This window comes from Heliconius melpomene, chromosome 12, assembly GCF_056956725.1.
Source record: "Heliconius melpomene rosina isolate 202511_hmr_F chromosome 12, ASM5695672v1, whole genome shotgun sequence".
NCBI lineage: Eukaryota > Metazoa > Arthropoda > Insecta > Lepidoptera > Nymphalidae > Heliconius > Heliconius melpomene.
The window spans coordinates 5700497-5724357 of NC_140400.1; the positions used below are offsets into that span (position 1 = coordinate 5700497).

General features: G+C 30.5%; 2 protein-coding genes across 4 annotated transcripts; both read right to left on the bottom strand.

Moving 5' to 3' along the window:
• Nucleotides 1-4888: 4888 nt before the first annotated feature.
• LOC146533601 (snake venom 5'-nucleotidase) lies at nucleotides 4889-21438 on the bottom strand. Of its 3 annotated transcripts, XM_085193938.1 has the most exons (16): nucleotides 21283-21438; nucleotides 20711-20853; nucleotides 14834-14954; nucleotides 13837-13944; nucleotides 12955-13041; nucleotides 11432-11598; nucleotides 10766-10864; nucleotides 10183-10305; nucleotides 9530-9695; nucleotides 8912-9090; nucleotides 8502-8657; nucleotides 7888-8067; nucleotides 7574-7698; nucleotides 7198-7302; nucleotides 6835-6931; nucleotides 4889-6678 (listed from the first exon to the last, which is right to left on the bottom strand). In XM_085193938.1, exons 2-16 carry the CDS (start codon nucleotides 20834-20836, stop codon nucleotides 6595-6597), a joined length of 1923 nt encoding a protein of 640 aa, XP_085050064.1. In that variant the 5' UTR covers nucleotides 20837-20853; nucleotides 21283-21438; the 3' UTR covers nucleotides 4889-6594. The 3 variants fall into 3 exon arrangements, with proteins under 3 accessions (XP_085050064.1, XP_085050065.1, XP_085050063.1); XM_085193939.1 differs by lacking the exon at nucleotides 20711-20853; XM_085193937.1 differs by lacking the exon at nucleotides 21283-21438 and having other exon boundaries at nucleotides 20711-21112.
• A 279-nt stretch (nucleotides 21439-21717) lies between these two features.
• LOC146533602 (carbonyl reductase [NADPH] 3-like) lies at nucleotides 21718-23025 on the bottom strand. The gene has a single exon (XM_085195023.1). The coding sequence runs from the start codon at nucleotides 22971-22973 to the stop codon at nucleotides 22113-22115; it is 861 nt and encodes a 286-aa protein (XP_085051149.1). The 5' UTR covers nucleotides 22974-23025; the 3' UTR covers nucleotides 21718-22112.
• Nucleotides 23026-23861: the final 836 nt, after the last annotated feature.

The window sequence follows — 23861 nt, forward strand, 5'->3', positions numbered from 1 at the left end:
GAAAAGAAAATAAACTTTATAAATTAATAAATAATTAATTAATTCATTTTTATAGATATAATTATACCGACTTTCTGATATTTGAGTATTACTAAGTTTATCAGGTTAAATGAACATTGTAAATATAAATTGTAATATAATAAAAAAATTATATAATACAAAATTTTGTTTTAATTAAATATTTTCTTTAAACTTCGTACAAGCTAGTACATATTTTATTAGAAAGACTAACTTAATTATTTTACTTCCAAATTAAAAATATATCGCAATGCAGAATACTGTCTACAAGTGGGAATTGAACCAATAACCATGAAGTTTAATCAAATTATATTTAATTGAAATAGAAAGTACATATACACATGTATGAGAAAGTAATCTTATATATTAGATATAGTAAATATAGAAAGCTAACGTATAAATGTTAACTGCTATTCAAAAAGAAGGACTTAAGTATTACTAATATAGTTTCAAATTTCGAATTGGTAAACTCAAAAAAAGAAAATATAATAAAAATATTTTAAAATGCGGCGTTAAGTTCCACCACCAATTTATGCCTCTAAGACTAAAAGTGGAATGGAAACGAGTAAATTCTTATATACAGGACATAAAAAAAATCCATATTTGATTATAAAGATATATTTGAAAACAAAAACATTCGCAACGTAACTATTACCCACAGTAGCTTAAAGCAAAGCTCTTTTCTATAAAACGTCTAAAATTTATTATTATCTAATAATAATATGTACTATTAATTTATTATAATAATATTCTTGGTACCGACTTAATAATCTGCTTTACTCTAGAATATCCTTATTTTTTGTAGGTACATAATATTTTTATTCCACAGGTTTTAAATATCTCTGCCTAATATACAATAGTCGAACTAGTTGAAAGATGTTATAACAATAATAACCCAGCCTCAATAATAAAAGATTTCTAAAAACCAAAAACAAAAATATATATAAATTATTTTGACTATTAACAAGTGAGTACTTACTAATGGTAACTTTTTTAAACTTTCCTAAGAATATAAAATTGGTATTAATTTTATAGTAAATTAAAATATAATAAAGCAGATTATTAATAATCGTGTACAAATATTTCTAACGAGTGCTCTTATATATTGAAATTTTGTACTCACGACCTTGAAATATATAATATTGTATTGATATTAAAAAATTGACGCCAGTCGTGTAGCAGGTTCACTGCAAACGCGACTGGTTGTAGGTTCGATCCCCACTCGAAGAAATAAAATATTTATTTAAATTTTCATTTCTTTGCTCTGGTGTCGAGGCTAAGCGCAGCGTCGAAGCCACTCAACTCAATGCAATGCGTCCAGAATTCGGCGGAAAGAGGAACAGAGTGTTTTAACACTAGGTTCCCTCTGCCTACCTTGCTGTTTGCGGGATACAGCGTGAAGCTAATGTGATTTGATTTTGATATTGAAAATTTAATTACACAAAAAAAGCTTTATTATTTTGATTGCGTCTCCTCCAATATTTGAAAAAGTTTAGTTGAATTAATAAAAAAAAAGAATAAATATACTGTATTATAGGTTTAGTTGCATAATTCCACCAATAGTCTATATACTATTCGTTACAATAATAAAGGCCGTGAGTTTTCATTTTACTATATAATGTCCGTGTTCTAGCGTCTTAATTAATATGAGGTGCATATTGTTATAATATAGACATTTTATATCTGTTATGTATCTCTAATTAAAATTGATATAAGTCCAAAAATGATTAATTTCTGCATTTAAAAAATTTTTTTTGTTAGGCTCACTTCGTTTCCCTTATTTGACATTGTATTTATGTTTGAGTGGTGGAACTCAGTGTTCTTCTTCCCCTTACTTAAATCATTGCCTTTATAAATTGAGCCCATAACCGTCGCATTTTTTTAAATATGTTATCTATATATATAAAAGGACTTGTCCTCACTGACTGAGGTAAGACGCACGCACAGCCGTAACCGCTGTGCGTAGAAACGTAACATTTGGACAGATGTTTACTTTCATAATCTGGACATTCACTAAGAAGGGATTTTAAAAAATTTTAACCCTAAAAGGGTGAAATAATGGTTGTAAGTTTGTATGGAAAAAAATTTTAATCAGCACCGATTTTCATAAAATTTTAAATTTAGATTTTTAAAAGTATTTAATTGAACACGTATTTCACGGTTTTTTTAGAATTTACCCCCAAAGAGCCAATAAGGGGTTGAAAGTTTGTTTGGAAAAATCTTTAAAACGCCACCGATTATTATAAAATTTGAAATTTAGACTTAAAAATATTTCATTGAACACATGTTTCATGGTTTATTAGAATTCACCCCTAAATAAGCTAGCAAAGCTGCGCGTGTCCGCTAGTTATATATATATTTTTAATATTTTATTATATTTATAATTTTAGATAAAAGTGAACTTATACCCATTTTGATTAGAGATTTAGGCCATATCTGACTATAAAATTGAGTGTAATAGGCCTTTTTTTAATATAAAACTCTTACTAAATACAATTATTTTATTAATACATTAGATTTTTATTTAAAGTGTGTTTATATTAAAGGGAGAAAGTAAAGATCCTTCTCGTCGATTTCCCCTTTTTTATATTACTATGAATATTATTCAAAAAATATTAAAATTCATTAAAATATTTTTATTATCTAACTAACAATTTTGTATTTTTAATTAAATCTATACTAATATAATAAAGCGGAAGAGTTTGTTTGTTTGTTTGTTTGTTTGAACGCTAAGATCTCTGGATCTACTGGTCCGATTTACTATGTTTTTGTTTTGTATGAAAACTGCATTCTTCAGAAGTGCTGTAGGCTATATAACATTACATTACACATATATACTAATAAATTAAAATACTTTCTAATTTGACATGCAATTTATTCTGCCATGTTAATAACAACCGTCGTTGCTACGCGACCGCTTTCCGCGTTACCGCGTCATTTCGATATTTATCCTTATGAAAATAAATATAATAGTCACTTTTACCAATTCATCTAGATTGAAATTATATTTCTATAGAAACTATATTCTTATATTTCAAGCAGGCGTAGCCGCGTCCGGGTCCGCTAGTTTTATATAGACAGACATATAATATAATTTATATAATATTGTTCATTAGATAATAGAAATATTCAATTAAAATAAGTTTTAATATATTTTTATGTTTATTTAAGAGCGTAAACCAATTAATATTTATCCAGAGTGAGTGTTACTTTACTGAACTTGTAAAATATTCTCCGACTTCATTCTCTAAGTATTTGACAAGTTGCTAGAAAAATGACACCGATACTACAAAATAAGGCAAGCTTATATGTATTTATATATGATATTATCTTTTTAAAGCTTTAGGCTATAACAATTGAATTACAAAAGAAAACGACAATACAAACTGTATTGTCGTCGGTCAGCAATAAAGTGACAATATTAAAACTTACTAAAGAAATTATACAAATAATGGTAAGATAAGTTAAATAATAAATTTAGTTGTTGAATTAGAATGTCTTTTTGTAAATACAATAAGTAATTGTTCATAACAATATCATAATGACGAAATATCATTACAATAACAATATTAAAAAAATAAATCACTGGAAATCAGTAAGGTCAAAAACTTAAATATCATTTAGGAAATAATTAAAATGAAATATATATAAATAATGTTATAATAATAATAAGAAATTCAATAGTTGAATAAGAATGTCTTTCTTGAATACAATAATAATTGTTTATAACAATATTATAATAACATAATAACGAACTAACAGTTAAGTCAAAATATTAAAATTTTGCGTAAGAAATAATAAAATAAAAAAATAACGTTTTTCACAAATAATATTCGTCACAACAATATCATAATAAGATTACAAGAATATAAATAACGATAACAACATATTTTATCATAATAATAAGATGATTAAAAAAAATGTATACTTATTTTTATACATAAAATAAAACTAATGTGTAATTTTATATGAATATTTAATTCATATTGATTATTTCCTACATAATTTAATTATGAATTTTTTTATATAAAATTTTCAATAGCTTAACTGACGTTTTAAAACGTGAAAAAAAATATATGAAATATAAAAAAAACTATCAATGAGTATTTAAGTTCGAGCAAATCTATTTATGTGATATACAATCTAATTTTTTTAAGTCTAATTTAGTTGAATGTAGTCAGCGAAATTATTTCACATAAAAAATTCCAACTACATACAGAATAACATGAAAACATCAACTATATCCCTTAGCGCGCACTGGTGACTTTTGTCACGGTGACAATAAGTTTTTTGTCACTGACATGTCACCATACTTTTCGCGACTGCGCGCACTTGCGATGACAGTGACGAAATTTTTTACATTTGATAAAATGAATTTCGAAGAGATGGTTGTCTGTGCACTTATATTAAGAAATAGAAAAAAAAGCAAACGTAGAAAATATTGGCTTTCAACTTTTCATTTGTCATAGAGCAATAGCCTCAACTCAATTTCGTCAATCAGTATTGTCATTGTCTATTTCATCTTCATGAAAACACACGTTTTGCCTTGTTGATGAACTTGACGCCATTCTTGAAATAAAAATTCGGTGCTGCAATGCAACACGCTGCTGTTTCATGTTTATGCGGAAGACGACTAGTATGGAAACCGCAAGGGGGAGGTGACATTTAGTTGCTAATGCGCGCACGGGCATACAAATCTATGGACGCGGTGACAGTTGCGTCACCGGCGTGTTGCCGGCCTCCGCGGACAAAAAGTCACCCAATTGTCACGTATCCAAATGCGCGCACCTTCATTAAGTGTAATGTACACGGTGACAGTCACGCAACAGTCACGGTGACAAAAATCACTAGTGCGCGCTATACCTATGTTTTTATATGTTACTGTAAAACACAAACTATGGCCAATATTTAGATTGTCTAGTAAATTTAATAAAAAAAAATTTCGGATTTTGCAGAGCAAATTTTGATAGTAAAATTATTTTTGCAGTTTCATTAGCTGACATAGTGTAATATTTTACATTATTTAATTTTTACGATTAAATAAACCAAATATAATTAAGTTTTTAAAGCTATTTTTACAAGTTTATTACTTGTTCTTCAGTTAAAAATATTTTCTATATATTTTTTTCTCATCGAACTTTCACTATGAAAATCTAAGATTGACCATTGCATAAGATTTTAAGGTAATATATAAACACGCTAGTATAATACATAGATATAATAAAGCTAGATTAGATCATAAGATTTTTTATATAATTTGGACGAACTGTAGCATAGTTACAAAGAGGCAGTGTATTTTTAGGTAAAAAATATATAATTAACTAATGGAACAACAAATTAAAATGGTAGTGAGATTTTTTTATATGAAGGATTCAACAAATAATAAAAGAAATTATGAGATAATTAATAAATACAGATTTATAAAAATTGCAATTAAATAATAATTATTTAGCGTTTTCTAAGTTTTATTTAATAACTCCTATGTTTACAATTTATTCCTATAAACATTTAATTTAAAATGTATTATTATAGCTAAAAAGCCTTTATTGTTTGTCACTAAGTTGCAATTAAATCAAAATAATACTCATTTGAGGTAGATATATTTTGATATTTTTCAAACACAAAAATCGCAGTAATTACTAATATTTACATAAATATATCGGTTATAGACCCATATTTTTAATGTTACTAGATTTTTTTAGGTTATTTTTGAAGTTTGAAATAAGATTTAATATTCTTATTCTGACTTGAAAAGAAAACAATAAACTAATAAATAATTATATTATTTTAATAAAAACAACTATTACAACACGTTAAAATAAAACAAATGTTAGCTTTGGCCTGATTTTTGTCTTATCTATAATGAAAAGAAATATATTTCAACACTAAGTATTGAATATTTATGAAATATTTATTTTATAGACATACGAGTGAAACACATAAAACTAATAGAATTCAGTTTTATGTGTTTAATATCTATAAAATAAATTGTTAGTGTGTACATTACTTTTGGTTTAGAAATATTTTATCAACAACAATAATAAAAACAATATTTTTTTGAAATAATAAATTATTATTATTAATCTTTAATAATTTCTAAAAGTACTATGAGTAGCACTACGAGTAATTTAACGAAATTTTGATTGGAACAGAAGTAACAAGAATAAAATTTAGTAGAATTGGAATATATGAAAAACCGCTATCACTAACTCACATAAGTAAAAAATGTTAAGCAAATATATAATTTTATTTTTTAATGGAAGATTTCGAAGAATAGTTCAAAAAGTAATAGTACTGGTATGTTGTATGTACGTTAGATAAAATTTACTTGGAATCAACAATTAGTTGTTTATGTCGTTTTCTGTACAAACATATAAGTTAATTGGTAATTGAAATTAAAATTTGTCGATCCCCTTCTATAATATATCGACTAAGAATATCATACTATGCAAAATTTGAAATATACATATTACATATACTTAAAAGCGGTATACATTTATACTACGATAGTAACAGGTTCAAAACTTGAGGAATAAAAAATATATTGCCTTACTAATTTAAAATTTTGTGGTGAATTTATGGTGAACTTTCATCATCAACTTCTTTGATAACAGAATCTGATTCCCATCGAGCCCTCTCAGCTAAAAGTTCTTGTAATTTCTGTAATATATAGAAAAATAATATACCTAAAAGTTAAAAGTTAAAAATCAGCTTCACGCTGTAACCCGCATATAGCAAAGTAGTCAGAGAGAAACTAGTGTCAGGACACTCCGTTTTTCTACCATTTAATAATATAGTAAGAATAATAATCCTCACCCCAGGTTTGTCGAGTATCACTATCCTGTTTTCAATCTTGGGCGCCAATTCACACGCGTTTTGTTCTAAATCGTCTAAAGAAGCACGTCTAGTTAATCTGTGGAATAATACAAATATAAAAATATATCGACAGGCCTTCACACTGTTAATTTTTTTGAGATATTGCCTATTGATGTTCGAAACTCAACGCCGCGTTTAGTCTACCAAAGCGGGAAAATTAAAATAAATGAAATATTAATATTATTTTATGTTTGGAGAAATAGTACAGTACTGTTGACGAGTCGTGGCCGCCGTGAAGTTAGATTTTTGGATTTTTTGCACACTTTTCGCTGACCGTACTGTAATTACATATAAATAATCTACCTATGATGAGTATTATGCAGAGGTTCAACAGTGGTAGACGACGCCCGTCTTAGTGGTGGAGGTCCGTCCAGTTCACTGTTATCTAACATTTTGACTAGACTGTGCCTGTAATATATAAAATTTAATTAAAAACAAGTTATTTAAAATTTAAGCATTTTTAATCATTATAGAAATTTTATAGTATAGAAGGCATATTTTTAGCAAACGCATAAATTAGACAAAGAATTAGAACGTAGTGGGATTTAAACCCGCGCCTCTCATTTAAAATCCAAGCGCAATACGTTTTTATATAGGTAGGTACATTTTTAGAATATAGTATACATTAATCCATACATAAATATAATACAGATAATAAAAATAAAACAAAACACATTACCTCCTACTCAAAGTGACTAAAGACTGCCTATGCTTAGACGGCCTAGATTTCCCAGTCCTAACGTTGATTGCGGCGAAATGATTTTGTATCGCCATACCTATCTCTGGGCACATGTCTTCTGATACCTGGAAAATCGTATTGTAAATTAACCTGCCTACCCTGAAATATCTACTGGATACAGAATAAAACTGAAAAAAAGATATTGCGTGTGTTGTTCTATACCGGTATCCCAAGATCGGCTTGGCTTCTTTTAAAATAAGTACTGTCAATATTCATCACGACAATTTAGCCTTACCAACTACTTAACAACTTACCAACACAGGACAATGAGGCAGCATTGTAAACCCGTCGTTGCCCGCGTGCAAGTACTGCTTAATGGCCAATCTGTATTTCTGCTCCCTTTGTAGATATTCATCACCTATCTTGACTACTTGCTCTGCGATCCTCTTGCCCGGCGGCTTTGAGGGGTCAAATGCGAATGATATGCCTGCTACCTAGAATGTTTCAACTCGTTCATTAAAATTGGCTGAACATAATGTTAAAATGTTCTTTATATTTACTGTAAAGTTTCATCTAAATCAGTTCAGTAATTTATGTGAGAAAGTGCAAAGTGCAAATAAGCATCCATCTTCACAAACTTTCACATTTATAATATTACTAGTAAGATATGAAAGGTCAAGTCTTTAAGACTTGATCTCGTGGAGTAGTTGATAAATATTGAACTACAGCAACGATTGTTAGTTTGATTCTACTTTAGTAAAAAAATATGAAAATTTTCATATCCCTCCAATTTGCAATTTAATCTATTATCACGCTATTATTTGTATTATATAGCGATACTTTGATATTTCAACTAGCAACTATCGCTTGCAGGACACATATCAAACTTTTCAAACAAGACATATGAATACAAATGAAAATACAATACCTGTGGGAACCTCCCTTCCAAACTGGGATATTTAGAGACGGAATTTTCCAAAACTTTGAGTACAGTTTCTCCAGTCGCTTCCACAACTACTATAGGGTCTCTCATCGGTATTATTGTTGAGAGATCACGGAGAGTAAAGTCACCAGCTGCATGCACCTAAAAGTTTTGTATAAAATATATCTCAATAGTTTTATCTGTCTGTCATTCATCGAATTAGTGAGGGAAAAGCTCATACGCACATTTAAATTAATACACATTTTTTTTCATCCAAATAGATTTTGGCCTTATTTGAGCAGGTCTAAATATTTAATAATAATAAATCAAAGAATAAAAAAATATGTTAAAAATATTAAATGTCGATACGCATCTTATCCATAAATTCCGAAAACGCTCCCTTATTTGGATCTCACCTGATCAGATCTAAAAGTTCCCGAGTTCAACAGCAACACGTCAGCTGCAGTAGCTGCTAGTAGCACATCGCATACCCAGTTACCAAGATTGCACTCTTGTCTTCTTATCAATGCGAATCTACCTTCGAGAGGCACGCAGAACTTGCCTAGAACTTCGTCCATTTTGCCGTCTATCATTGCTGTAGAAAAAAATATATATTTAAGCGTTGCTCTATTTCTTTTAAGGAAATATTGTTTTAAAAAGTCGTTATTAATTATTCGTTGTATTTTGATAGCAATACTTGTTTAATACCTGGGAAAACGTTTAATATTTTTAAAGTCATTTCTTGAATAAAAAAAATGTGATAAGAATTTTATCTATATAATTATAAGCCTATTGGTTTTCAACCATTTATCTTTGTGTCCTGCGCTTAGCAGGGTAGACAAAGGAAACCTGGGAACCTAGTGTTAAGACACTTTACCCCGTTAGGATTCCATATCGCACTTTTCAGCCGAATTCTGGTGATATTGCGTATTAGCTTTTTGTATTTATTAACTATTAATGGAAACTAATTAAAATCAAAAATTCTAGGATTTTTTAGAAAATACAATTTACCTAACATTCGTAATAATATTTACCTGAATATTTCTCCACTTTGGATTTCAACACAGGATCTTCTATGTACGAACTGTTCACATTCACTTCGGATATCTCAACTTGAGCCGTTTCAGAACTAAAATTAACATTAATTTTGCTGAACTGACGAAAATCTGTACCACTTTTTACTATATATTTGTTGTTTATCTGAAAAAAAAATATTCCATTTGCACTAACGATTATTAATACTAGACAACGAATCGACGCATTGCTATAGCAACGTATATGTCACTTTATATAAAAGCATATATTGTCAAACGTATAATAGTGTGTATTTTTAAAGTACGTTTATGTTTTATATTTTTTTACAAGAGAACAAGCGTGTAACTATAAACGTCACGACTGAGGCTTCGATTCCCACTAGTAAGACATTTAATATTTTAATTTTCTCGCTCTAGTAACGAGGCAAAGCGCGGCGTTGAGTTTCACCACTTAAGACGCAATCCTTCAAGAATTAGGCAGAAAGTGGGGAACAGAGTCTCAATGAGAACGGAGTGTCTTATAACGCATGGATACAGCGTGAAGGTTAAAAAACATCATTCTCTATATAAACTATACTTATGCCTAATTTCATACTCTACTTCAAAAATTTCAACGCCAAATTTCAATATAATAATTTATTTTCTAATCTTACCTCCAAAACCTCATAAACGTGGTCATGGCCTCCCAAAATCAAATCAATATCGGTGCAGCCTTCCGCTAACTTTATGTCGTTTGGAGTTCTCATATGAGTTAGAGCTATAACATATTCACAACCCTGGGAAAAAATATACAACTTTTAAGAAAACGCATAAAAATTTACATTAGCGGAAGTTGAACCCGCCGCGCCTCCTTGATACCGTCCAAGCGCTCCACTATACCATGCGTTCTCATCAAGCTACGTGAGCTTACAACATGCGCTTACAACATGAATAAGTTGTAAGCGCATGTATAAGAATTTCGACGTACCATGATAAGAACGTTTGGCTTAGTTAGGGCGCTTGGAAATATTTTTATGTTTTATAAAAAATATTTTTTCTTTAATAAACTGTAAAAGAAAATATAATAAAACAAAAATAGTGGATTTAGTTCAGTTTTTTAATGTAATATACTTGTTATGTAATATAAAATTTTAATATTGAAAAAAATATATATTTTTATTTAAAAAAAATATATATTTTTAAAAGTGGTCACTTTTAATTACATAAAAAAATTAAATGTCAGTTTTAAATACAAACCTCCTGTTTCAATTGCGACGCTAATTTAGTTCCAGCCTGAAGAAAATCTATGAAAGTCACCTCTTCAGGATTTATTGTCGCTAAAGTCTCCAACCATTCCTGGAGAATTAAAAAAAGAAACATGAAAAATATTCTCAACAAATTCCACTTCTCGATAAAAATTCAACTACTTTCCAGCATTTGAGCCAATTATATATCTACTTTATATAAAAACTGTTTTCATTTTCCCTGTCTAATATCACAAACCGTTACTGAAATCCTTTATCTTAGGGCATTTTCGTTGATCGTGAACTCAGTTGGGGGGTCCCGGAATATGAGTAATCGACTAATGAAAGTAGGCTATCAATAGAATTCCACGTACGTGGCCTAAGAACCAATGAAATTCATCGGTTAGGAATCTCCCGTTCCCACGAAACGGTTACAGCACGCGTTCCTTACGGTATGCGTCTACGGAAACCTTCCACCTCGAATACATGCTGCAATGGCGAATGAAAATGTTCTTTTAGAAATAGAAATAGTTCGTTCTCGTGTTGAAAACTTCATACCACGCTTTGTCCTACTAGAGCGCGGAAAAGATAATAATAAAATACAACCCCGTAGTGGAAATCGGACCCCCAACTATCATGAAATATCCTCAAAACAAAAAAAACGTTCTAAATAACATACCTGTTCAACCAAACCAATGAGTCCAATCTTATGGCCGTTGCACATCAAAGCGTGGGTTATTTTCCCATCGCCCAAAGGCCTTCCTGTTTCGTTGTCTATAACGTTTGACATGAGCCATGGGAAATTACATTGTGATACAAGATTCGATAGGACGTCTAGACCGAAATCTGGAAAAATATTATAACTTTTATAATAAGACATAGAGCAGAGTTGAGCTACGTCAATTAGGGCAGTGTCTCGAAAAATAGGGTGGTGAAGGTTTCTTAACACTAGATTCCCCATGCATACCCTACTGTGTAAAATTAAGAAAGCAGTATAAAATTAAGAAAAGAAAGTCTTTTTTTTGTACCCCCACGCATTTATTTTTAGTTTTAGCTACATGCTTTAAAATATCTCAGTAATTTTAAGATAAAATTTTGTACTATGTACCTAATTTTGATAAGGGGTATTTTTCATTAAAAAATATGTATTTTTATAAACTTTCTTAATATTACTTTTTAACACTTAACAATACAAATATGCTCTTTTGTCAGCAGTCGTATTTACTCGTATATGACTGTACTCATTAATTGTATTGCGATTAATATGAAAAATTTAAAGAAATGAATTGAGTAAAAGTTCAAAATGAAGTCAAATATATCTTGCCACACAAAATATAAAAGAAACAAGAATATTAAAGAAATTTTAGTTAAAGTCTCAATAACCATAATATATTGAATACTATTGAAGTTTTTATTTAGTAAAAAAATGTGGAAACACGCCAATTCTATTTACGATTACATCAAGAGATTTTACTTCGCGAAATATTTAAATATTCGCATTTTTTTAATTTTTTGTTTAGCGAAAAGACCGGTATGGCACAGCAAAAACGTATTTTAATTTAAGAACAGTGGGCTCGAATCCATTTTTTTTAGATATCTACTAAAAACAAGATATGCAATATGCATGCCTTATACTCAAAGGATTCTTCTTATAGTAAACTATCCAAAAATGTATATTAGAAAGAAAACGAATAAATAAGAAATAACACAATTTACTTGCGTTTAAGCTTCCTATATGAAAGTCTGATTACACCAGAGAACGAGAGTCGAGTGCGAGTACCGTACAAATTTCACGATTGTATATCAATAGGAAATATCATAGAGGTTAAGTTAATTAAATATCATAGACGAATTTTAGTTTACGAGTATATGGACTCATTGTATTGTAAGTTCTCAGTTCGTCCCAAATTTCATAACTGTAGGTCTACAGGATACCGGTATTATTTGATTACGCGGCGAATTTCATACAAATCTTAGCTTTAGATTTTGATATTAATTTCACCTTGATACCTCCACGTGATCTCAAGATAAAAGGTCTTGACAGACGGAACAAACAAAATTATCCTTTAAGAGTTTAGTTTTTGTCCTCTTGAGGTATAGAAGATACCCCTAGGAAAAAGACACTAAATAATTAACTATATACTAAAATATATTAGATATAAGAAAAATGTTTATTTTATAGCGAAAGTAAATATTTCTTACCAAAATCATGATTTCCAAACACAGCACAATGCGTGCCTATTTCATTCAAAACGGGCACCATTTGTTCTCCTTTCGTGAAGGTGCTCACTGTGGAAATAATATAAAATATATAAGTATAACCACGAACTGTAAAAGCGACGGTTGTGGATTCGATTCTTATTTGGGAAAAATTATATTGAAATTGAAATTCATCACTCGACACGCAATGTCTTGAAATTGTCTCCAGAATTCAACGAAGTGAAGCACTAGGATCCTCAGACGACAGGATGCTATAAGTTATGTTTTCATTTATTCTTTGTTTTGTTAATTGTAGAAATGGGAAAATGTTCTATATAGTACAGGCGGCGAGTCGTGGCCTCGCATAAGTTAGCTGGAGATGGCTACGCAGATTACGTTTTAGGATTTTTCTCACTTTGAATATTTAAAATATTTTTCTTTTGCCCAGTGGACAACACGTGAATTTTTTACAATTTGTTAAACGCGAAATACCCTCGAGAGAATGATGATATCTATTATCTTTTTTATTTCCGCCCCTAAATGTGAATGATGCGTGAACATAAAGGGAATTGAGGTCGATTAAATTTCAATAATTAAAACAATTAACTAAATAACTATATTGTATAGAATCCCCTACAGAATTTATATGTGAATTGAACTATGAATGCAATTAGGTGCACCTTAAAAAAATATCGAACCAATTTTGATGAAACTGTTTATTAATTTGAAATATAACATAAGTATTACATTTAGGTACCGCACCTTATTAAATAAAAAATAAAAAAAATAATTAAATTTAGCTAGAAAGCCTAAAAAGATGATATAGACATCAAACAGATAACCTTCTACTTTGAAGTCGGTTAAAAAAATTAAAAACAAACTTACACATACTGGGCGAGAAGGCATCACCACTAAACAGAACAAGAGGGTTAAGGTGCTGCAGCGCTTTGACCGCAGTACTGAACCTTAGTGCACCTCCCACTGGCTCCGTATCTGTGAAAAGAAAAATATAAATCAATACTTCTATACTAATATCATGAAGCTGAAGAGGCTGGTTGGCTGAACGTGCTAATCAGAAACTGGTTTCAAATTCTTATGGTTCTGGTATTGACACTCTTCACCAGAAAAACGAAGAAATAACTTTTTATTCTGATTCTCTTATTTCTTTCTTATTTACGTTGGAACAATCCAACGATGAAAATTGTGAAAGCTTTAATTTTAACTTGTCCTATTTGGTCTTGGAAAGCATACTTTCTATATAGCTAATACAAATATTCGCACCAATAACTTATATGTACTTAATTATTATTAAGTCCATACGAAGATTATGGAATTAATTAATTTGATTGACATTGCTAATCTCAGGAACTACTGTTTCGATTTGAAAAAAATCTTGAATGAAGAATGGTTTTGATTTTTGAATCGCTATACCTGCGGTCAAAGCTACCTGGGGCACTTAGGTGTCTTGTGTTCTACAATAACTCTTAGTCATTTCCATTTGTTCATGCGAGTGAAGCCGCAGGGCTGAGCTAGTTTAAGAAAAGTGTCAAAAAAAACATATTATGATTGATGACTAATAGTAACCTTCTGCTTTAGTTTACTTGTCCTAAATTAATAGATATGTATTGAAGATAAGGCCCGCCTTCATGTTTATTTTCACATCTATCAAACGAGGCAACAAGTTCAATTCTAATAAATTAATATATAATACTTGTGGCAGCGGCCGTAAATCCGTTCAGTTTGTTCGTGAAAATAGAACAAATATACATCTTAACAAACTTTCACATTTATAATTATAATATTAGTAGGATGTTAATTTCATCTCTGTTTATCCAAAGCGTCTTAGCATTAACAATATAAAAAAGTGATTATATATACTTACTTGTGGTTTGTTCAATATTGTAAACATCATTAAAATGTACGATTAACACATCATCGCCCATGCCTCGTCCTGACAACTGACTCACAGCCCGTCTGCCCACTTGCCGTACCTCTAATGAAGCCTAAAAACAATTATATTTTTAATTTATAACTTACTTTAAGATAGAAAAAAATATATCTACATATAAAAAGCTGCAAAGATAAACACAATTCTTTCATTTTGTGTAAAAAATGGGGAAATTGTCTTGACAAAACATAAAAATATTGACTTGCTACACAATTAACATGCATTTCTACAAAAAAAAAACATAAAAAGTAACTATAAAATATGAGGCCGTCTTGGCGCAGGGGAACAAGCGTGCGACTATAAACAAAACGGTTGTGGGTTCCCACTCGGGGAATTAAATATTTAATATTTTCATTTCTTCGTTCTGGTAACGAGGCAAAGCGTGGCATTAAGTTCCGTAACACAGTGCCTCAAGAGTTTGGGGGAAAGCGGGGAACGGAAGTGTTTTAATGGGGAACGGAGTGTCTAACAGGTTCCCTCTGCCTACCCTGCTATGTGCAGGATACATCGTGAAGCTAAATATTTGATAAGTAGGTACTTTTTTACGTATAAAGTTAAATTGATTTGACATTTGTTTTTAAAGCAGACCTTAATAGTTTAAATAAAAATAGTACACCACATATAATCATAGAATCACATCTGAATACACACTATTCCCCACTTTAAGCCCAATTTTTTCATCAGAGTGGGAATCGAATCCACAAGCATCGTTTACAGTCACTGGCTGTGCCACTGCGCCCACTAATTATTTCGAAAATTTAGTTAAGTTAAAAAATAATTTCATATTAAATTTTTGTTTAAGAAATGTCACTAAAAAAAGAACAACTAATTGTCCTAGTTTTTTATTGACACTTGACAACTCTTCGAAACTATCACCATCGCCCACACATTAAATAAACCTGACAAATATATATACCGGCATGCATATTTCATTACTTATAGCTTGTACTGAATAGATATTTATATATGCAATAGTCACGTTGAAAAGATTATCTTTATATTCGTGTAATACAATTATTGTATAAGTTATTTATAGCGAAACTATAAAAAGGACTAGATATTACTAAAGAAGTCCCTATAGTCAGTTTTTTCTAATAATTCTCAAAGGAAATAGATTATTACATCTAACCTTGCCTTGGTACCAGAGCGAAGAAATGAAAATATTAAAAATATTAATAAATAATAATTCATTCCCTCGAGTGGGGATGGAACCCACAACCATCGCATTACAGTCCCATACTTGTGCCCCAGCGCCACGACACAGATCCTGTGAATAATAGTGTTAAGACACTCCGTTCTCAATTAAGACACTTTCGTTTCCCACTTGCCGTCTAATTCTTAAGGCATTGCATGTAGTGGCGTCAACGCCGCGTTTTTGCCTCGTTACCAAGACGAGGCAATGCAAATATGAAATATTTCATTCTCCTGAGTTGGAATCGAACCCACAAACGTCGCGTCGACCTCGTGATTTATGTAAAAAAATACTATTTCTTAAATAATTTCAAAGCCTTCGGTCGAAATCAAAGGGTCCAAAATTCTAAAGCATATTTTAACTCGATAACGGAAGGGTACCCCAAGGCCGACAAATTCGTTCGACAAATCCAATGTCAAACCAATTCGTTTTAAGAGTGGCGACAAGAATAGACGTATCTATACAATATATAAAAACGTAACTGACCCTGTCTGTACCTAGAATATATATGAGAAAATCTTATATAGATCGACTATAAGAAAATCAAAGTAATCGAACTTGAAAAAAATACTTTCGAAATTCTCATCTATTTGTACGTTAGTGCACGCTAATCTCACAAACGGCTTAACCGATTTAAATACAGTTTTCACTATTGTAATTTGGTAAACTTCCCTTAACATTTAGTTATGAACCGATTGAAATAAAACAAGTGCGAAGTTTACTAAAATAGAATAATGAAAGCTGCATTTGAATAAGTGTGTATGTTGGCACTAATCTCAAAAACAGATAATATTTTTTAAATTAGTAGAAACAGAATTAAATTTAAAAAAAATAATAGTTTTCGTTTCTATTATATTTATAAATATCCTCTGTAATAGTTTTTCTTATAGGTATATCTTCCACGTACAGACGACCAGTTACATTTTTACTGTATGAATACAAGTAGATTATTCAAATTGTCCGTCCGTGTCGTGTGAAGCCGGTCCCGAGCCGAGATCAATGAAAGCGGCTTAAAATAGGATGTGCCAAAATATTGGTTATCTAAAATAGAATAGGAAATTGAATATCGAGGTACATGGTAATTGTACTCTCTGTCAATTTTCTGTGTCGATTTTTTTTTCTCTGTCGAATTCAATTTAATTTACTTATGTATGAAATAATAGCACATACAACCCTTTAAACTCAAAAATATTTTACAAAATCCAAAATGTTAGGTACGTTTTGAACGTATATGGCAAATTTTCAAGACATTGTGTTAAATGGCGAAATTCAACGCGCTTTAGGCTGTTACCAGAGCATGGAAATAATTCATTACTACGAGTAGAAATCGAATTGGTTACGTGAACCGTCATGTTTACAATCAAACGCGGGGCCGCTACGCCACTATGGCGTCGAATTATTTTTTTTTGCAAGACCCTCCTGTCGTAACACTAGGTTCCTACTTCCCACTAGGTACCACGCTATATGCGGGGCACAGCGGTATCAATTATTACGACAAAATATACTTAATATTATTTTTTATTTACAACGTTCGTATAAAAATCAATCATTTACCTCGACAAAGTCAGGGCTACATACATATACTAGTTTCAAATAGTATAATATTATACAACAGTTACAGGTGCGGTTGATATTGGAGATGCAAGGCTAAGCCTCTAAAGGTCAAGAACGATGATAACTTACATACTATATGATAAATAACATTTTTCTGGTTGCTATAATAATATTGATATTAGAGAATTAAAAGGAAAATTAACTAGCGACCCTCTTGCGGCTTCGCCCGCTTTAACTACTTAAATAATACATTCAACTCCAATTATCCAATACGTGCAAACGCATCTAACTAAATCTTCGTTGCTATAGAGGCAGCCGGGTTTTTTTTTTCGAGCTTGTGGTTAATGCTGAAGGGGGTATTCTGTCCCTGATGTCAAAACTGAGATAACACCACACTATTTCTAGTATATACCTAACATAGTGTAGGGCACTAGGTGTAGAACAGTCTATATGTATATATGGTGTTAGCAAACTCGTTTAAAAGAGGGTAGATATAGATAAAAAGCAAAAAAGTTAAACATAAAAGTGTCAATTCGGGGATAGTTGCTTGTAGCCAACGGCCCTTATTATACGAGAAATAGTGAAGGAAACTAGTGTTAATTATTGTTATTGTTAGAATCTATTTTGAATAATTTAGAAACAAATAGACAATATGTTGTGTTTTTATCTTGTTTTTAAAAACGTTAACCGCTTCCTAGTTCTAACAATGGATACCTATAAGCTCAAAGGTTCTATTTGTAGTGATCTAATCGGGTGCACTAGAGGTGACGCCGATGAAGACACTTCGTTCATCACTTTTTGACCACTTCAAAGACAGTGCGTTTCCAATGTTAGTATCCAATGCCTTGCTTTACGCCCCTTGATGTGCCACCAGACTAATTGAAGTTCTTTTTAAATCGTACTTACTTACTATAGCAAGTATAATCAGATTTTTCCCAACTGCGCACAGCATTGTTATATTGTGCGCAGTTAAGAATACTATACAAAATATATATTTTACAAAAATTAACAGATATACTAACTTTTTCATGATTTATTTTTTTCCCCCTTATAATTCTATAAGAGCAGAGTGTTTATCTATATATATAAAATCGAAAAGTCACTCACTCACTCATCACGAAATCTCAGAAACTACACGTGCTAGGAATCTCAAATTTTGCATAGGAGTTACTTATAGGACGTAGGTGCTCGCTAAGACGGGAATTTGCAATATTCGACTTCTAAGGGGTTGTTTTTGGGGTAGAAAGTTTGTATGAAACTTCGTTACTACAAATGCTGTCTCAAATTTTGCATAACGTCACTAGGACGTAGTCATGGAGACAGAAATTAATAATAACATAGTTCACGCGGGTGAAACCGCGAGCGGGCCGCTAGTATAATATATTCCGTTGATCGTTAAAAATTTTTTCAATCAATATAATTAACTAGAGCTTTAGATATATTCGTGAAACTAGAACTCTAGGTGCATGTACCATTCATTTTCTTTTCAAATATACCAAACATATCAACAAGTTTTTGTTTTTTTTTTTTTTATAAATAATATGAAAGATATAAAAAAAAAACGAAAATTAAGCAAAATCACTGTTTATTATACATACTATAAACTAAACATATTAATGACGAAAAAAAAAAGATGTCTTTCTTTCTTCTTAAAAAAAAATACTCATGTAGATATATTTGTGATATAACTTTTCGAGTTTCAAGCCTTAATACCTTTTATTACTAATTAGGGCTGAACAAACAACGCAGGGAGCTTCTATACGCTTAACACAATTAATTACTTGGGCAAATTGAAAGTTATATATAAATAACAATTACGATAAATGATATAGGCGACATTGTCTAAACAATTTTATGTAGTCTTAAAAAAAACTTTATTATCTCAAAATGTACAATAGAAATTTATTGAATAGGTAAAGATACCACTAATAAATAAACATAAAATGAAAAAAACTTTCTATTTTTATATTGAATTTATTTTTTTCTAGTGTAAGCACAAGGAACCTGGGAACCTTGTTTTAAGATACTCTATTCCATTTAGGACACTAACGTTCCATTGCCAGACATTGTGTGTATTTATTTTCATTCAAACGTCATAATAAACTAATTTGAGTTTGTAGTTGATTGAAGACAATGGTTGTGAGTTCAAATATTGTTTTTTACTTTCTGCCTATTTTAGAGACATTGCGTGTTGAGTGGCGAAACTCAACGCCGCAGTCTTATCAGAGTGGGTGAATAGAATAATTCACTGCCACTTGTGTGAATTGATTCCATAGTTATGGACTCTTTTAAATCAATGTCAATGTGGAATTACTCCACCAACTTGAACATAATTTATATACTTGTGCATTATTCTATAATTGTGTATATTTATCTTTTTTATTACCGGTCAATTTCCTTCGTGTGTTTTCCATACAACGTGACATTGGCGAAATGAATTGTGCTCAACTGGCACGCTCGAAACGCCATATTTCGAGAAATCAATCAGTCTACTTGTGCATTAAAAGTAAAAGTCATATAGGGACTAAAAACCAGAAATACTACTACAAATTCTCACATACATATGCACTAATAATTTGCAACTGAAATGAAAAAAATGTGCTGTTATCAAAAAGATAACTGAAAAATCTTAATAATGACCAAAAAGAAAAAATAACACCAATAATATAAAAATTAAAGTGCATTTAACTATTCTATAAAACTGTTAAAACTGAACAAACTTTACATAACTTCAATATAAAGAAACATTTATATTTTTAAAGATATCAATATACATTTTTTTAGCTCCACACTGTTATCTCAAATATAGTAGGCAGAGGGAAAAGAATGTTAAAACCTCATTCCCTATATCCCACCAAATTTTTAAGACATTGTTTGTAGGGTGATGGAATACAATGCTGTGCTTTGTCATCTTACCAGAGTGAATAAATTAAAATAAATCATTTCCAAAGTGGGTATCAAACACTACTTTCACATTTACAGTCAAACACAAAAAAAACAATAAATTTTTTAAAATACTAAACAATAATAACAGTTTGTCAGTTTTAACAGAATATATATCATGCCTGTTTCAGCCATCCCACAACAGATCGGACACCATCGGTCACTTCCCCTGGAACATCTACACTTGTTGACTCTATTAAAGAACTCCACCTCGATCTTAATGCAGCTTGGGCGGCAAATGAAGCCATATTATATATATTTCTCACTAAAACCATTGTTTTATCGTATAATTTACTTAGAAATAGCATGAATATTCATATTTAGCTTTTTAAATAAATATTAACATATTTCACAAGCACTGAAGGTCAATAGCACTTTATAATGAAAAAATGATTATTGCAAATACATAGCAAAAACTTAGCTCAATTGTCGTTTTACTATTTAGATATGGTTAGCCATTTAGGTCCCGCAGTGCAGTAAGAATACTAATGTAGTAACACTAGCAAAGGTCACTCAAGTATTTTGGCACCTTTGTCAATGTCTCGATAAACAATTTATATTTACTTCAGCAACAGATTATATACTATTTTAAGTTTATATGAAGCTTTCCTCTTAAATGTACGAAATGTATTCCTTTCAGCGCGTTTTAAATTTCGCGAAAAATACAAATAAAACGGAAATTATTTTAACTTACCTGTGAAAATGATGGTTAAAGTGTTTTTGGAGGAATATTATTTATTATTTATACTATTTTCCATTTACAAAATAATGTATTCTTTGATTTTTCTTATATATGTCGTGCGATTTTCTTTAAAATGGACATGCACACCCACAAACGGAATAACTAAATCCTACTGACAGTAATTTGTCAATTTCGATCGGTTGTCAAAATACCGTTCCGTTTCAAGGAAACGATTTAAGCTAATTTAATAATCTAAGGGGAAATAAAAAAAATTATAATGTTCACAATTTATTTCATCAATCATTCATTTATTACGCATCAATTCATCATCTATAATAAACAATGCACATATCATAAGATTACAAATGTATAATTATTTAAACCATTAAAATAACATTATTTAATGTATAATTATAAAAGGTTAACTACATAAAGTTAAATAAAATTATACTTATATTTATATTTTATATGAGAAATAATATTAAAAAAGGCATAAACGTATTAAGTATTCCCTTTAATAATTTGTTCTTCCATAGCTTATAGTTTATACTAATAAAATATGAAATAACTTATGAACAATTTTAGCCGACAATTGAGGAACCCATTATTTTGTTACTATTGAGGAAAACATTATTTAAACGATATTATTCTAAACATATGTACTTAGAGATATTAAACGAATCTACGTGTTATGTATTATAACAAAAATATTATTTATTGTACTATCTGTATAATAAAAACAAAAATATTATTTAACTTATAATATTGATAAAATTTTGCAACGTAAGAGTTATTTGCATGTATAGGATTTTTAAATATTTATTCTTAATAATAAATATTATTTATAATTCGCAATGCTTATAATAATAATCACCATCAACATCAAACCAATCAACTAGTTTCTTATTATACCACATAAAAGTACCCTTCAAATTGGGAGAAGCTTCAAAAATTAGGTACAAAATAGTTTTCGCCGCTTCATCAGGATCCAATTCACCACCGCCTCTTGCCATGTCAGTTTTTACGTGGCCTGGATGAACAGCGTTTATAGAAATATTTCTGTCGTTATATTTCCTTTGCAATACCATTGTTAGAGCTGTTAAAGCAATCTTAGAAACTCTGTGCTCAGCATGTTTACCAGAATCGGCGAAATCGTTTTTATTGAATGTCCCATTTTTTACGCTATCCAAATATTCGTCCACAAATTTATTTATATCTTCAGTACTTAAGTCCTCTTTGGTCAAAGTTTCGAGCCACTTTTTGTTGCGTAAATTGGAAAGGTGTCCGCAGGCGCTAGATACATTGACAACTCTAGCGCCGTCTCTCAATAATGGAAACAGAAACAGTTCAATGTTTAATAAACTTCTGTAATTTACATCAATATTACGTTTTGCTGCTTCATAACTAGGATAAACTTCGTTCCAATCTAAAATGGCAGCATTATTCACCAGTACATCTATACCACCATGTTCCTTTTTAATATAATCAGCAAAGTTTTTAATACTGTCTTTGTCACTTACGTCTAGAACATGAAATCTTGGTTTCAGGCCTAAATTTTCAAGTTTTTTCACAGCATCCAAACCTCGAGAGTTATCCCTTGCAGTTAAATAAACGATGCCGTCGAATCTCTTACATATTCCTTTCACTGTGGCGAAGCCTAGGCCTTTATTAGCGCCAGTTACTATAGCTATTTTATCAGCCATTTTTTTTATACGTCTGATACTTGTAAAGTTGTTGTGCTAAATGAAGATAATATCATCAATGACAATGTTTTCAGAAATTATTGTTTATAGTTTTTATCATTAATGTATGTTTAATTAATGATTTATTTGTATATGCTCTGATTATTAGTTCGTTGTTTTTTTCTATATATATATATATAATATTCTGTCTGTCTGTTACTGAGGGTTAAAAAGACAGCGCACAAGCTATTAGGCTTAAAAAATTGAAATTTTGAAGGTTGGTTAGTGAACGTAGAGGAGTATTAAGACAGAACTAAAAAGAGAGGGAAAAAAATACATTTTAAAATTTTAAATTCCGTGTAAACAACATATTTGCAGGCGACGACTAGTTTATTGTAATATCTTGGTAATATATAATTTTTATCATCTATGTTGAAAGTAGTTGGACTTATAGCCGTAAATCAATATGTTATTGTATTTGCTCTTTAATAATCAAGGTGGCTGAACTCAGCGCTCATCTAAAATGTTAATTTTATTTTAATGGGAACTGAACTTGAATACCCTAAATTACGCAGAAGTAGTCTTCTGCGCTACAATGGTGTAATTTTTATTAGATGAGATCATATCGCAGGCAGAGTGAACTTAATGTTAAGACACTCCATTCTCAAGGTCCAATTTTTTAAAAGTCTAGCCTTACGCTGTATCTCGTACATAGCAGGGTTATTAAGACTTCCGTTCCTCTTGCCTCTGCTGGCTTCCTTTAATTTTTACATATTTTTAAATATATAGGTTATATATTTTTAAATATATAGGTATATAGGTTGGGGTAAGCGCGTTCTAGAGTGGATACCACGCCTCGGCAAGCGTAATGTAGGACTTCCTCGAGCTAGATGGAGTGACGATGGCGGG

Bases quoted from the DNA above. Each gene is read 5' to 3' on its own strand.
- LOC146533601 (XM_085193937.1), bottom strand. From the start codon at position 20,896: ATGCTATTTCTAAGTAAATTATACGATAAAACAATGGTTTTAGTGAGA. The intron at 10,306-10,765 runs GTTTGTATTTAA...ATTTTTTCCCAG, and splicing joins CGTCGCAATTGAAACAGGAG to GGTTGTGAATATGTTATAGC. The intron at 7,699-7,887 runs GTAAGTTGTTAA...ACGATTTTCCAG, and splicing joins TGCCTCATTGTCCTGTGTTG to GTATCAGAAGACATGTGCCC.
- LOC146533602 (XM_085195023.1), bottom strand. From the start codon at position 22,973: ATGGCTGATAAAATAGCTATAGTAACTGGCGCTAATAAAGGCCTAGGC.